Source organism: Pipra filicauda, unplaced genomic scaffold (assembly GCF_003945595.2).
Source record: "Pipra filicauda isolate LSUMZ 115617 unplaced genomic scaffold, ASM394559v2 scaffold98_size3848907_pilon, whole genome shotgun sequence".
Taxonomy (NCBI): Eukaryota; Metazoa; Chordata; class Aves; order Passeriformes; family Pipridae; genus Pipra; species Pipra filicauda.
The window spans coordinates 1867906-1884734 of record NW_024105186.1 but is presented as its reverse complement, the minus strand read 5'-3'; the positions used below and the strand labels follow the sequence as shown (position 1 = coordinate 1884734).

The following is a 16829-nucleotide window of genomic DNA, read 5'->3' as shown; positions in this document are numbered from 1 at the left end:
AAGAGCCAGAAAAACTAAGCCCACACCAAAAAAAATCACTTTATCTTCATTATTAGTGGTGGATAGGCTAATCTAATCACGCAATATTCAAACTAAATGAGCAGAACTGGGATGGCAAAGTAAGCTTACAAGAGAGAAGTTCCTTTGGTCAGAATCATCAAGACTTGGCTTCTGGAGCTTTACTTTCTGTTCTGTTGGCTTACAGCATAGTAAAAGTACAAATAAGGCAGAAGAGAAAGCTCAAAAGGGAATGAGAAGAAAAACACAACTTATAAGGCACATTGTGCTCGTCTGACAATTCCCAGCATCCCATAAACACCAAAAAACAATCCAGGCAGTGACCTTAAAAAAACTGGATCCTTTATCCACAGACTGCGTATACAAGGTCAAAGTTTCCCCAGACTTCAGTCTGCAGGACTGGTGCATTAGCTATTCAGCTGTAACTCCCATAATGACAGAAGACAGCTGAGATCTGCTCAAATCAAATTACAGCTCTGTTTATGTAAAACACTGTGGCTCTGCATTTTCTGCCACCAAGACTGAGTGCAGCTTGAAGATGTCTGCTCTACGATTTCTGAAAACAGGCAATTAAAACAACAAGAGAAAAATTAGTTTATTACTCTGCTTATATTTGGTAAAGAATACCTCAGGACAAATTATAGATACAAATGTGTCTACAGCTGAATACAAACACTAGAAGTATTTTGTAAAATAGATCTCATACCGTCAGGGAGTTGTTTACAGGACAAAGCATCATCAAGATCTCTGGCAGTTGATGGGTCGATGGTGAAAATGCATTCTTTCCTATCCAAAGAAAAAAGAAGAAAAGGAAAATTTATCTCCCAGTCATGAAGAAGGTATCAAAACACAGAGCCCATCACAGATATCCAGACAATAACAACCATGTTTTCAGAAGACTGTTGAAACATCTTCCAATCTCATCTGAAGTCTAAATGTAATGTACTAAAAAAAAAGAAGTATTTAGACAAGTGAATCTCCTTGGGTATTTTTTCATTTTTCTTTTTGGTTTAACTGCTTGCTCATAGCAGCTTTCATTTCATTACAGATATTCCTCCACAAAAGCTAAACAATTTAGCCCATCAAGTTCACTACAAAGAAACAAGCAGGAAAAAGTCCTGATGCCTTGCAGCTAGAGTAAAAATAGATTGTTCTTAATTGCAAAGTTAAATGGAACACAAATAACCCCCATCTCCATGCAGCAGAGTAGGTATCACAGCATCTGACTCTCCACAAGCACAGTTAGCATGGAGCAGAGGCACTGAAAAATGTACACCAAGCTGAATGGTGACAAAATTGAGAGAGAGTTTTGGTCACAGTAAAGACACCCAAGAGGTGCAGTACTTTATAACACCTACACTGCCAATCCTGCACCAAAGGGAAAAGCAGGTTCCATAGGAAACACCATGAAAGCTACAGAAAGGGCGAACTCCAAATCAGCTCATTAGATCTTACAAATCAACTTGGTGCTCAGGAAAAGCTGAACATCCTTTCAGATGTGCTGTACTAGGTGGCATCTGGAACATGCAGCCCTGCTCTGGAAGGCTCACATGTATGTCCTGTAGCAGTGGGTGGCAGGAACAGTAGGACCACAGATACATTCTAGGGCCACACAGATGAGACAAGTAAAGCATCTGACCCAGAAACCATCACGTTCAATAGAGCAGAGTCTGGCATCAGTGAGACCCAAAATCTGAAGCACTCAACAAATAAAACTTCCTAAATTCCTGCTTCAGGGCCTCCCTTCATCCCAGGTTGCCCTACAGCAACTTCTTGGCCAGACCTCTGGACTACAGCACCCAAGCACTGTGAATGTGGGACTGGAGCTGAAGAGCAGCGAAAGCAGTAAAGGAATAGGTTTGCTGGTTTATTCTGCTTTTATCTTAACCTTTAGAATAAGTTCAGCCCCTCCCTAGTTAAAAGATCTCTGAGCACAATGGCATAGGCTGAGGCTGCCAAGGAACAGATCAGACTGCTGCTTTTCTTCTCTTTGTAACAGAGACTCATATCACAATGGCAACTCCCTCCTAGAGATGTATAATGCAAACATGTATTATTTTTCTTACAGCATAACCACTGTTATACTCCTGGGGTAAGAGACCTGGGAGGGGAAAAAATTAAAGCAATTTTTTTAAAGAGCAAGTGTCATATGGAATTAGCAAGTCTTAGTCTTTTTGTATGGGTGCTCTCACAGTGAGAGCAATGTCCCCAACTTCACAGACCTACCACTTCGGTACTTAAATGCTTTGGGTGGTATCTGCTGGTGTCAGACAGCTGGCAGCATGCATTTATATAATTCCACCAGGCACACTAAACAGAGATTTTCAAAGACATAAAAATCAGTAAAGCACTTCACTGCCTTTCGAGACTTTGAAAATCTTTTGGAATATGCTGGCTTTCAGATTGGATAGCAAAGCTGCCTTAATCCCCAGATGCATGTTAGTTTCTGATCCTTTGCATGCATCTAAACAAATTAAGAAACTGTGACACTGAAAGATATAAAATCTTTCAACTACACCGGGACTTTGATCTGTTGCTGGCTAGCTATCCAGCACTGGAAATCAACCAATTTTTAAAGGTTTGCAAACAACCTTACTTCCATAAATATATATTCCTTAAAATTCCACTCCAAGGTACTGTGCAGGTCTCTTTAGGGAGATGTGCATATGCAGATAGACACTCCTATAATACAAGCAGTATGGGGACATGCATGTGTGCCAGCCTGCATGTATTTACACCGGGTCCCACTAATGCACAGGGCATAAAGTCCCCCCAGTCACATCCAGTAAATCTTTAAGTTACTTCATTTAAAAGAGTCAACTGAATGGACACGAATGGCTTACTTTATCTGACAAGTGAGCAAGAAAAAGGTTAAGAGCTTCTTCAAAGAGAATGTGGGTTCCTGTGTCAGGGGAATAGATAGCTTATCCCAGATGTTCGGGGCCTGCTACCACAAGCATCTGCCACCCATTGCGAATCGTGGCTCCAGGCAGTTTAAAAATTAACAGATTGGTTTCAACAAAGTGCACATTTGCAGCCTGCCCTGGAAAGAAGAGAGTAGAAATACAGAGGTGCCAAATTCAGAACACATTTAAACAATGGTGGCAACTAATTGGCTGCTTTGCTGAGATGTATTTGACTGGTCAAGTCTATTGCAGAGCCCAGTGGTGGCTCCAGTTCAGAGAACTCAAACCGTGGGGCCGGTGGGGCAGCTCCAGGCTCCCTGGGCAGTGCTTTGTGCTCAGCCTGCTGCCCTTCAGGACAAGCTGGTTGGGTTCTGAGCAGCCTCTCAGCAGGTTAACAGCAGGCACGGACAGTTCACAGCCATGTGAGATACTTAAATTGACAGATGCAAAGCTGAAGAGGGGTCCAGACAAATTCTGATTTAGCATTTCTCACCAGCCAAGACATATGTTTAACCACCGGGCTCAGATCTGCTTCTCCTTTAAAACTACTCAAGGGACTTGAACCAGTAGCTTGTCACAGGCAGTTTATTATGGGCACAGACTGCAAGGTGAGGTAAGAAAGTAACTGAGCAAGTAAAACAACGAATTATACTCCCTGGCATAAAGATGCTGCAGAAATGTTGCAGAGCCCATGGCCAGGTAGTCAGTGGGAAAAGAGAAGCTGATTTGTAAGCAGAGCTCAAAGTTCACAGCAGTGAGATAATCCTGGCACACAGGTGAACACCTCACTGAAGTTTTCTAAGTGAATTACGCTCACCAGTAACTGCATTATAAAGTGTGATTAATTATATTTCTGGTTTTCAGTTTCTATTACTGGAGAAGTTTCAGATGGCTACAGGAACCAGGGCTGGCATGCGAAAAAGCAAACGATCCACTGAGTGATGGATGGCAATGCTGAGCCCAAGGGTAGCACCCCACATATGTGCTCCTCCAGGGCAAGGTCTCCAAGGAAGGCATGTTCTCAGCTATCTCCTGCTTTTTCTCTGGGCCCAGTGGTATCACTTTTATCTTCAGGACACTGCAGAGAGCCATCTCTCATTCCAGAAAATCAGGGAAGGCAATGAGAAGCAAGGGGAGGAAAGGTTGGGTGTGGGCAGTGCACCCTGCCTGTTGCTCTGCAAGCTGTCCCCTCCCTTGGCACCCACACCAGCCACCCCTGTACACACCCCAGGGAGGACCCTGGAGGCAGCTGACAAAAAACATCTGGGTGAAGAAATAGCATTGCTCTCAGCTATGGGGCCCTGTGAAGAGGAAGGAGCCATTCGAATTCCTCCCCTGACCAAACTGTCTGGCTGTGCAATACCCCAAGGGCTGTGGCACAAGGGATCTCAGCGAGATCAGACCACATTTCTGACTGTAACCAATAACAAGACCAACCTGCAGTGGTTTGTATGATTCAACCACAAGAAATAGAACTTTTTATGCACTTGCTAACAAAGATGTCGCTTACACCCATGGCTGCATACTTGCACATTTGCATTGACCACAGGTATATACAAACTGGCAGCTGTCTCCAGCTTCTGGAGGGCCACCAAGGTGATCTTGTGGGTTAAGAAGCTTGATCATCCCCCTCTCCCCCTTCTTTGAAGGTCCCGAAGGAACCATCTCGCATTGTCATCACACCTAATAAAAGTCTGGTTTATTCATTTCAAATTGTCAAAACATACTTTGTAAAAGTAATGAGATGATCCAAGTCCACTTGTTCCAACATAACACACGATTTGGTTAAAGGAAAACTGTTTAGGAGATAGAGACACACAGAGTTAAAAGATTTTCTGGTCTTCATGCTGGAAAGGACTAGAGATAAACATGTGCCTTTAAGAAACCCCCAGCACTGATAGAAAACAAAAATTTCAGTGTGGAAACTTCCACTTTTTACAGGACACTCTTCATGCAAAACAGATGTTTAATGCAGGTTTGCAGAGGTGGACTTGCTCTGGCATGGAGTTTCTGTCAATGGAAGAATAAAATCTTTCCTCCCTCCTCCTTGTGGCCAGAGGTTTCGAGCACCAGAGCAAGGCAATGCTTGCAAAAGTTTGGGAGGATCAGGGGAACGACTTGCACTGAGCATGGTGGACCTGGCAAGCAAGAGCCAGGAAAGCACGAGCCACACAGACTGCCCAGACCCTGCCAGCCCCTGGCAGCGCTGACCCAGCCACCTCCAGCCCTGAGACAATGACAAGGGCACTGCTAAAGCTGACCCTGCCACCCTGCAAATCAACCACCTGGGAAAAAAAATTGCAGGATAGAGCACTTAGTTTATTAGACAGTAACGATGGTGTCAACATACACAGGCTGGTATATCAATCCTAATTTAAGGAAAGATAATTAAGTGCAGTTGCTCTTTGCACAGCTTCAGGAAGACTAATTAAAGCAGACAAGCATGTCTGCAGAGCAGTTAGTCTTTTTACCTTTAACAGGCCTTAAAATAAATGGCTAGTGCAGCAGTAGAGGTAAGATAAGTGGTTTGTTGGTGAGCTGGAATTACCGTCATGGTAATTATAACGTTCACAGATCACAGGATCGCAACAGCAGTTTGTTTTTCTTTGTGCAAATACATACATCTATGCAAAGGTATGCACAAGAATCAGCGGAGAAAATACTGTACAGCTGGTGCCTCAAGGTTTGGTACAATGCATAAATTTTTGCCAGATATCTGTTCAGAATTCAACATATGAGTTAGTTTAATGATAGAATATGAACACCTATGGCACAAGGAAATTACAAGTACCAGTGGTCAGGGCTCTTTCTTCGTTTGAACGGAAGGTATTTGGATCAAGATGAAGCATTGCAATTGTAAGCCATGGGTTCAGACTGTATTAGAGGGCAAGTTTCTGGCATGGCTGGTTGTTGAGCAAAGTTTGGGTGTTGCCAATGTGATTTTCTGTAAAAGCAGTTTGGTGTTGCTGATAGAGAAAAGCACCAGTTTGTACACAGTAGACAAAGCAGCACCGTGAAGATCCTCCTGAAACAACGCAATGGTCTTCCCAGCCAGCAGCACACAGATGAGTCAACTTGCCAGTGGAGCCCAGATTTTCACCACTAATAAATGCCAACAACCATGAAAGATCAGTCCAGAGAACTGCATGTACCCACAAGAGCATCAGAAAACACTTCATGAAGCAAGATGTTGTCCTTACCAGCTGATGCAACCATTTGCAGGAGGCAGAAGCAAGTATGACCCAGCTATTCAGGAATCAGGGAAAGCAAAGGATGGAGGAACTTCATCCCAGGCACTGCGAGCAAAAGTCAGCCAGGCAGCAAACCCATGTCCATGCTCCTGTGTGCCACAGATCACCAACTCCTGGTCCTGGCTGCAGCCACCACCAACTCAAGTCACTTGGACTGAAGCCCCAGCTTTGCTATTTCCCTGAACTAGGACTGCTCAGGGATGAGGCTATGGGCAGAATTTAGGCTGCCAAGTCTCATAAGAGAGAAAGAGAGAGCTGGATGCCTTAGCAAGAAAATCAGAGCACAAAAGAAATAGGCTGAGAAGGGATCCACCAAAAGTCTTCGAACAAGAAACCCAGAGACAGAAGCTGAAATGGAAGGAAAGGGAATTAAATGGAATAGAATAGAAATATTTCAGTTGGAAGGGACCAACGATGATCACCTGGTCCAACTGCCTGACCAGTTCAGGGCTGACCAAGTCAGTCTCTTAAACACTGACAAGCTTGGGGCATTGACCACCTCTCTAGGAGACCTGTTACAGTGTTTAACCACCCTCTCTGGAAGGAGATGCTCCTAATACCCAGTTTAAACTTCCCTTGGTGCAGCTTTGAACCTTTCCCATACATCCTGTAACCAGGAAGAAGAGATCACCACCTCCCTCTCCCCTTCTCTCTCTTAGGAAGCTGATAGAATTAAGGTGTCTGAACCTAATGACCTTATTCACCTCCCCATCCAGACTCCCTGCCATGGCTAACTTGCAGACTGAAGCAGTCTCCTGAGATGTTTATTGGTCATTCACGAAGACCAGCACATCCAAAACAACAACAAAAGAGAACAAAGAACACACCAGAAGCCACAGTATCCACTAGCCTGGAAAAGGTGACTGAAACCTGCTGTCTGGAATTCCAGCACTCAAACACTGTACAGCTGAAGATTCAAGACACTCAGTGGCTACCCACACGTTGACATCCTGCCCTGCCCCAGGCTCGGTGCTCATGGCCCACAGTCCCTCCAGTCATCCAATGGATCCTGAAGGACCAAGCTGAATCTTTTGCAGAAGCATGAGCCTTTTCCAAAGCCCAGACTGCTGCAGCTGGAGGTGAGACAGTAATGACCATCTTTTTGTTTATTAAAGTTTCAGCAGTGCAAGTCTTCTTTAAACTTGACTATGTCAGTGGTAAGACATTTACAGTACGAGTGACTGCATGTCTAGACACTGGCAGTGCATTTACATTCTTCTAGGGACTCCTTAGATTGTCCTGTCCTCTCCACTTCGTGAGTACATACAATAGCCTGGTGGGAGTGAAAGCTCAGCCTCCTGGTTTGCCCTTATTAACTCCAGCTCAAAGCTGGCATTTTAAAATTAAGCATAAAAGGCACTTTTAGAATCTTTAAGCTCTTCAGGTCATTTCTAAGACCCTGCTGAGCTTCATCTTGCTAAAGTTAAACAGAGACCATTTCTCAGAGCTGGAAACAGTTGTTTTAATTTGGGAACGGGCATTCTAGAGCTGTCAACTCACTCCAGTGAATGCTACTAACATTTTTTCACACAACAATCCAATTGTTATGGCAACCACAAAAATCAATCTTGTTCTTCAATCACAAGAAAACCCAGCTCAACCACGGTGTCTGTGCAGGTTTGTTATAAAGTGCCAATAAGCATGGGACCAATTCTGCCAATATTCGTCATTTAAATGGGATGAAGTACTCTTTCTCCAAGAGAAATTTCAGAGACCAATCAGTGCCTGAACATTTTAGAGACTTCAACATTCCACTCCTAAAGACATCTATTACATGTAGTGTCTACCACATTTGTCACAGTTGATGCTGGCAGATTTTAGTTAAAACCCAAGAGTGGCTGCTTCCAAGACAGCCTCTTAAAAGGAATATATTTTAAAAATATGCCTGCAACAGAAGTACCCTGACAAATCTCTGATGGCACTCTGAATGCCCTGTAACACACTAACAAAGATACTTAACATATCACAAAACTCTTTTGGCATGGTGCATAAATTTCAAAATGAACCAAAATTATAAAATAATTGGAAGTAAAAACTACCCCCTCCAAACACTGAATGTTAAAAGTCTCACAAAAATCCAGTACAGCATAAAATGCATTGAAAGCCCATCTAGCCAGTACTGTTCTTTTTAATTTCTCTGTGTTTATGTTTTAGCTAATGTCCTGTTCTGGTTCAGAAAATAGACCTTGGTCCAAGAGAGCAGCTGACAATGACTCCTGATGTATTACACATCTACAACAACAAACTTCAACATTTTCACCAAGGCCTGTGCACTGGATTGCTGAACCAGAATCAATTATTCCTTCTATTTATCCTTTAAGATTTCCTCCATATTTATGGCCTCTAAGTAAGGGGGAAGATGGAAAAAAGAGCACTGCAGTCTTGTAACATACCTATATGGTTTGAACAGCCAATACATATATATAAAGGAGATCACAGTCTCTGGGAGACCAAGTACCAGCAGTATTTCCCACAAGTCATGCTGTAATTGTGCCACAAATATAATGAGTTCTCTGCACCTCCACTATCCCACGCAAGAAGGCAGAGTGTAATTGAAAATGCACTTGCATTATATAAAATACCTTAATCATAGATGCACAGAGAAGAGACATTAGGTCATCCAACCCCCATAGGTCAGAGCGGGGCTACTCATGACAATACATTTGCAAGGACTTTCTCCAGGATGGTATTAAGCATCTTTAGTGATGGCGTTTCCAGTACTTTCTTTAGCAGTCTACACTGCATTCTATTTTGGGTTGGACAGGAAAGGTTTCCTCTTTGCTTCACCTTACTTGTCCTCGTAACACGCCTTTCTATCCTCCCACCACCGTAAATGATTCTCACTTTTTCATTTTGGTCCACATATTTTTAACTATCAACCACTATATCTTTCACAAACTCCTAGTTTCAGTTTTGGCAAATACACATTGAACAGTTAATCCTTCCTTGTAAATCAATCCCTTATCTCCCAGAATATTTTTGTTAGTCTTTTCCAGACTGTCCCACTGCTAATCCATGCTGTGATATCTCCAGGACAACTGTGTCTCACACAACCTGCATGTGTGCCACCTATATTATGATTTATGGGTTGTTTGTTGGGGTTTTTTTTACAGAGTAAGGATCTGAGAATAACCTGGTAACAACGATCCAATCACCAAAAAACTTGAGGACAGATGGACAGTTCAAAGCATGCGTCATGTCACTTCATTCGAGTGGAGCCATGAGGAAAATACTGCTCCTTGTAACGACCAGCTCAGTCAGTTAGAACATGGTGCTACTAATGCCAAGGTTGTGGGTTCAATCCCTGCACAAGCCATTCACCTAGGAGTTGGACTCGACACTTCTGCTCATCAAAACCCCATCTTGTGATCCAGTGGAATCTAGCAAGAAACAGACACATTCCCAAATTTATTTAACATTTTATCCTCATCTCCCTCTGTTATTCTCTTCATTCTCTCTTCATCCAGGCAGGAACACAACAGCACGTATAACAACCTAGGCACAAAAGTCATTACTGTTTTCCACAACTAAGCAGATTCTTAACAAAGCGAGCTTAGGTGTGATGGCCTACAAGATCAGAAAGCAATAATCCTGTCCAACTACACACCACCAATTCTGCTTGAAGCTGCACTTCCAATGGTCACACGCACCCTCCTGTATGGAAAAACACAGGTGAAGTTTCTCACGTGTCTGTGTACACCAGCCACTGGTAACAACAATCTCTGAGAGCACAGGTCGTGTATCATTTTGCACAAACCAGTGTCACCACAATTGCTGTAGCTATAGTGCAATAGAAAATGTTATGAAAACAGAGAGGAAGACCCAAAGAAACCAACTGGAAGCAAGGAACTGAATCACATCATTCTGACAGCAGCACCATATTTACTCAAGAGTTTTACTTACTCAGCTAATGGGAGAGAATGGAGCTAATATGAGCTCCTCATCAGTCCAAGAAAAGTAGAGTTCCCCAGATTGCCTGGACAGCAGAAGTACCCAGAGCAGGTACAGTCATCATCCCCACATTCTGGAATCAATCCTGTTATAGCGGGACTGGATCTGATATACTTTGACACCACTCAGTAATCCCTTGTATGCCATGTATCTCTCTATGGAGAACATTTAATTAGTCACAGAACAGCTCAGTGAGAGGGCAGAGATTATAATCGGGCCCTGTTTGTGTCTCCACTCCACACCAAGATAACATTCAGTTCTGCAGCAATATTGCTTATACGTTTGCTAAACAAGTCATTTCTCAGTTTCCATAAGAAATCAAAGCATTTTTACATATCCTATTATAGCTGAGTAAGGCTTGCTCTACTTAACTCTAGCTTTTTGTAGTGGAAAATCTCCAGGAAACAAGCTGTTTAATGATGTTTTATCTGACTTGCACTCATTTCTAACTCAAGTTGTTCACCTGCCTTGAAAAGACATCTGTTTCAGAGGCTGACTGCTTTCCTCTAACACCCTGGCACAGTCCAAGGCTGACATTTTTACCATCACCTCTAATTTTATCAGCCAATAATCTCCTCGGGCACCTACAGCAAAGGCCATGCTGACAAACCCTTACTGTACTCACTGCTAATCCCTGTTACCAGCTGTAACACTCCAGGAGAAGGAAACAAAGTGGGCAGAACTGCAGTGCAGGTACCAACAGTGCTACAGAGCTTCCCTCACCAGCAGGCACAGGCACACAGCAGAGCACCTCTGCTCTTCTTCCCTTATCAACCAAAGAAAGGATGCCACATTTCTGAACGGGCAGTCAAAAATTACAATTTGGCCTTCAATAACTTGCATCAGTTGCAATTGAGGTCACATGCTGAAATACCGAGATGCAAATTTTAACTGAGAGCTTCATTGCATTCGAGCATTTTGTCTGCCAAGAGCAAAGTTCATTAACTCTGCCCTGCAAGGGAAGCAAGTCAGCATTAATTGTCTCCTGCCAATGCAGTGGATCCTTGCTGTCCCTGGTCTGCTGCCCTCCAGGCCTTTTAGCCTTGCGGGAGGAACGGACAGTCACACTGCCTTTCAGAGGGACCTGGGCAGAGGAATGGGCTGATGGGAATCTCATGAAGCTCAAAGAGAAAAAGAGAGTCCTGCACATGGGGAGCAACTTGTGCACCAGTCCTGGGTGGGGAACAACCAGCTGGAAAGCAGCTTGGTAGAAAGGGACCTGGAGTACTGATGGACAAGCTAAATATGAACCAACATGTCACTGTAGGACAGTTGAGCAACAGCCTCCTGGGCTGCATTGGGAAGTGCTGCCAGAAGGCCAAATGATGTATTCCTTCAATCCCTCCCCTCTACTTGGCACTGATGAGACCACAGCTGGAGTGCAGTGTCCAGTTCTGGGCTTCCCAGTACCAGGAAGACATCAGCACACTGGTGCAACTTTGCTGAAGGGCCTTAACAACAATTAAGGAGTCAGAGCATCCAATGAGAGGCTGAGAGAGCTGGGACTGTTCAGCTTTGAGAAGAGAAGGCTCAGGCAGGGAGATCTTTCCGATGTGAAAATACACCTGATGGGAGGCAGTAAAGACAGAGCCAGACAATTTCCAGTAGTATTCAGCAACAGGACAAGAGGCAATGGACACAAAACACAGGAGATTCTACTTAAAGGTGAAAAACACACACATTTTTCTGAACCCTAGAACGTGTTCCTCAGAGGGTTGTGGAATCTTCATTTTCTGAGATAGCCAAACCCCAAATGGATACAGCCCCAAGCAGCCTGCTCTAGGCTGACCCTGGTTTGAGCAAAGGGTTGGAGTAGATGATCTCCAGAGTGGCCTTCCAGCCTGAACCATTTGGTGATTCTCAGGAGCTCAGCCCTGCTCAGCTGAAATCAGTCAGTTTCTGCTCCACAGAACACATCCATCTTGTAGATATTTCAGAGTTCCCTGCTACAGCACCCTTTCTCTGCTCAGTATTTTTAGCTCATTGTTTTGTATTTTGCCAGCTGAGAAACTGCAGTTTGTAATTTTACCTTCAGCTTCATATTTCTTCTTAAAAGTGAATACAATGTCCTGTTTATAATAATAAAATCACTAGTTGGCAGAATGACATCAAATGGAAAAAGAGAAAGCAACTGGAAAATTTAGAGCAAGCAATTTTGAGTGCCAAGTTTCACATTTGTAATAGTCCAGCAGAGGTCAACAGGCTCACTTATTATTAGGCAAATGGTAAAGAAATAGATATCCTCTAGTTCTTCCATGTTAAACTATATAAACCATCTCTACTTGAACAGGTTTTAACACTTTCCAAAAGAGTGATGTTATATATTTTCCACAGTAACACCAACAATGGGAGACAAGCAAAAGGCAGAACTGCTTTGCAAAGAACAGCCTTTCTTCTCTCTCCAATATTTAGGTTTTTGTTTCCCACTATGATTGGACTTTCCTGGCTTTAGTTTCTTGTCCCAGTTAAGCAGTAAAGGAAACAAAAAGATATGAATGAAATTAGAAACATTTGGAATGAGTCTTAGAAATAGCTTTTGGGTTTCTTAGATTCCTGGCTACACCTCTTCAAACGGCCGCCTCCTCCTCCAGCCCCCAGCTCCTGCAACTATCTCTGAAATTTGTATTTCCTTCTTTGCCCTGACCTCTCTTCTCTTCAAGGGCTATATTTTGTCCCACACCACCGAAACACTGTGCAAAGCAAAGCAAACAAGGAAATGAAAATTACATGTTGTAACACTGGAAAAGAACGGAAAATGGTTGAAACTTTGCACCCATCAACATTTGTCTCTGTGACAGTAACCCTCCAATGTTTCCCTAAAAGCAGAAACCAAACACTTCTCAAACTTCTAATGAAACAAATGCCAATTCCAGTCAACCTGAATAATAAAATGAGAACTCTGGCCCTATCTGTATTATCACATTTAAAGTCTCTGGAAGGGAAGTTTCCTCAATCACATCATCCTGACACTTCATGAACCTTCAGGCTCTCTGTAAAATGCAACTGCAGGATGCAGTGCCAACACCTAATACTTGCCTAGTGCTTTTCATTACAAGTTTTGGGTGCTCCTTAGAAACAAGTAAGCTGGAAGTGCCCATGAAATACTCATCTAATTTTACAAATAAACCCTTGCAGGTAAAAAACAGATGTCCGTGGCAAAACTGTGCAAAAGTGGTTAAATCAGCTAAAACATTTCAAAATCATCTACGAGGTTTGGATCTTTTCTGCCTTAAGTAATGTTGAAATATTATGTAAACCTTTTTTTGTGAGCTATTACTGGAGAAATGAGGGAAAAAAAGATCTCCTGGAAGCAATTCTGCACAGGCTGTGTAGGTGAGATCACAGTTGCTAAACAAACAGAATATGCATGGCAAGAACAGGCTTCCTGTAAAACTGAAAGACTTGCAGGAAGATCAAGGAACACATTTACAAGATGGCATGGACAAACCATCTTTCCCTCTTGCCCAGTCTTAGCAGTTGGTGAAACACATTGTCTCACTTTCTTCTAAAACTGTGCTCCCAAACACCTCCGGCACAGAACCTCTGCTCCATGTTCCATACACTGACTCACAGACCCAACCACACTCGGGGCACTGGTCAGCAGAACACAGAAGTTGCCTTTTGAGAAGGAAAAGGTCACTTCCCAAGATGAAGGGAAACCAGGAAAAGTTATCTCAGAAAGAGGAAACGCACAAAAACACAATGTTTTTTTTATGTCTCAGTTCCAAATCCCACAACCTTAATGCACGACACCAGAAAATCCACAGCCCTGTATTACAGAACTGGAGAGAATTCACTAAAGATGGAAGTATTTTTAAGCCAAACTCTTAATATGTGTTTACTTCAGTCAGGTGAGCAATGTATAAATCGAATTAGGATGAGCTATTTAGAAGTGTTAACATGGCTGTTTCAGGAAAAAAGATGAGTCTTTATTTCACTGTAATTTATTTGATATCATACTCTCAGACTACTGTACAGTAATCTGGGGAGCCTGAGAGACCAACATGCACAAAGTACAGCAAAGATGGGCGCTCAGAGAGGCAGGTGCCATCACATATGGTGTGAGCTCCCCTGGAAAACAAGGCACAACTCCCACGTGCACCCAGACCATGTGCCCAGGGTCAGGTGCCTTCCTCTGGATGTCAGTCTACACCTGTGTGTACTGGCTCTTTGCAGGACACTGCAGACCACAGAGCACTTGTCAGTGATAATATGAAAGCTAATATCTGATACCAAGTTAAGGCCAAGAGATCTGGGATCTTGTCAAGAACAGTCTCTCCAGGTCTGATGGGTGAGATCAGAAGAGATGGCATCAAGGTCTCCAGCTGCCTGACTTCACTCAGCTACAATTCACACTGCATTTAATAATAAAACTCTTTTTATTTCTGGGTAGATAAACCTCTTTCTGTGAGGAAACAACAAGGAAGACTCACCTGTATTTTTCTTTCCATTACTAGAAATCTCATGTTATCTCCATATGTGTTTAGACCACAGACTAGTTAGTCAGCAGTGTGGCAGTTGACATTAAAAGGATTAGTAAATTCAGCTCAAATAATTGTCTTAAAAACTTTCACTGTTAAATGTTTATATTCGAGAGGATCAAAAGGAAATCTACTTTGTAGTGTGCGCTGTGGTCAGGAAGGGGCAGAGAGGGATTTAAATGGCTTAACTGCAAAACTGTTATCACCTTGATAAGTCCCAGTGTAATAATTCAGCAATAAAAGCAAGAAATGCACTTGGAATTCGTTTCCAAAACCAATTGTCTGACTGGAGACAAGTCAAGCTCTTTATTTGCTTAAAAGAACTTGGTCAGAAGAAATAGAGAATGCTACTGAACTGTAGTCAAGAATATAAAAATAAGCACTTTCCAGTGACTTCTGAACAGCAGCATTCAGTATCTTCTTTTTTTTTTTTTTTTCTTTTTGAAAGCTACTTGAAGCCTACAGTCTGGAACTGGTATCTGAGTGTTAGCACAAGTCAGTCAGGAGTGTGATTCTTCACCAAATTACTCCATTGTATGGCAGTGGAAATCCAGAAAGCCGAAGCAGTCAGGAGGCTGCAGGCTCCAGAGCAGGATTAGGTCCAAAGTAACACCTGGAGTGCAGGTACAGATACAAATGGTTGCAGTTTATCACCTGATCTGCTCAAGTTGTTAATGTCAATATAATAATGCCAATAACACAGATAAACAAAGAGAGGGAAGAGCTTGCTGTGTATATGCAGGTGCTTGCACCACTGCAGTGTCTTGTGGAATCAGGCTCATGGGGCTGCTTCACCTCTCCAATACACAAGAAGGCAATGAATCACTCCAGCTGAGACAGGATGCTTCAGCATAAACAAGGGTGGAAGTAGAACACACCATATGTTCTTAATAATGCATTTATTGTTTTGTTTTCCTGCACCTTCCTTTATTTCAAAGTGAGGTTCTAAACAAATTATTTTACTTTGGTCTTTAAATCTTTTCTAGTAAGGATGTCTCTGAAATCTGACACTTTTAAGTGTAGGAAACCCACTAGTTTTAGGTAGTCCAGCACTATCAGAGAGCTGACCACCCAACAGACTGTGGAGTTCCTGAAAGCTGGTGGGAGCACCACTAAGTTGCAGGGATGGATAATGTGAGATAGGTGGACAGCACAGAACTGCTGAGCTGTAGGGAGAGACTGCATTTGCCAGCTGCTAACCTGACCAAGAGCCATCACAAACTCCACATGACACCAGCTCTTCAAAACAGGGAAATACGTTGAGACTAGACAGGAAAACACAGAGGACAGTCTCTACCTGTGCTTAAGTTTCAAAGTAACAATGTCCAAGATCATTTGATCTGCCAGGTATTCAGAAAATCTCTGCTATAAAACTACCACTAAAATACGTAATACATTCCAGACAAAAACATAAAGCTTTCAGAGTAGGTGCCAAACACCAAATTTTCAGTTTTCAATAGTTCTTTTGAGAAAAAGCCTCTTTGCCTCAGAAAACAGTTCTCCAAGCAACTGATCTTCTGGGTTTATAGGTACTTTCAAAAGTACTTTCCAGGCTTTCTAGCACAGGTAAGGTATAATATGGTACCTGTAACAATGTCAGTGCCCCTACAAATGTGATGAAAACAAAACAGAACAGCACAACCCTGCACCAACCCAAGGAGGAGTGTCAGACCACGCCTTTTATCGTTACCTTAAATCTCTTCTTTTGGCCAGCTCTTCCGGTGAGATAACCCAGGGCAGGTTCTGGGGAAGACATTCCAGGGCTTCAGGAGAAAAGTCTGAAAAATCCACACCATACTCTGTCAGGATCCCTTCTGTTTCCGGCTCAATCTCTCCAGCCTGTCCAAGACTTTTGCACAACTGCCTGCAGAAAGAAAGAGATGCTTTTTAAAATGTCTAATTACTACTGTCATGTTGTTAGTGTCCCCAAAGAGTGACTGCTGAGCCCTCAAATACACTCTTTCACCCATTCACTTCTCCCTGAGTTTTGGCAGAGGACTTAACAGGAATTCAGACCATACCACGACCTATGTCTGCTGGAGATGCAAAACACTCACCAGACAGTGCCCTGGGATGTTTCATGCATCTCATTTGAAGGAGATGTTTTATACTATTAGTTTTTTGCAGAGGTGAGAAAGTTTTCCAAATTTAGAGAAAAATACATCCAGCAGAGATAAGAAAAGCACAGCTTTCCACACAGGCACTCCAGCTTTACACATGGC

At 42.8% G+C, this 16829-nt stretch overlaps 1 protein-coding gene across 3 annotated transcripts in view; it reads right to left on the bottom strand.

The window, feature by feature from the left end:
* Positions 1 to 16829, bottom strand: part of DIS3L2 (DIS3 like 3'-5' exoribonuclease 2) — a 183835-nt gene that overhangs the window by 89049 nt on the left and 77957 nt on the right. For all 3 annotated transcript variants that reach the window (XM_027751111.2, XM_039377985.1, XM_027751112.2), the window contains exons 10-11: positions 16298 to 16471; positions 725 to 804 (exon numbers count right to left, since the gene is read on the bottom strand). In XM_027751111.2, the coding sequence (XP_027606912.1) occupies positions 725 to 804; positions 16298 to 16471 (254 nt within the window). The remainder of the gene's footprint in view (positions 1 to 724; positions 805 to 16297; positions 16472 to 16829) is intronic.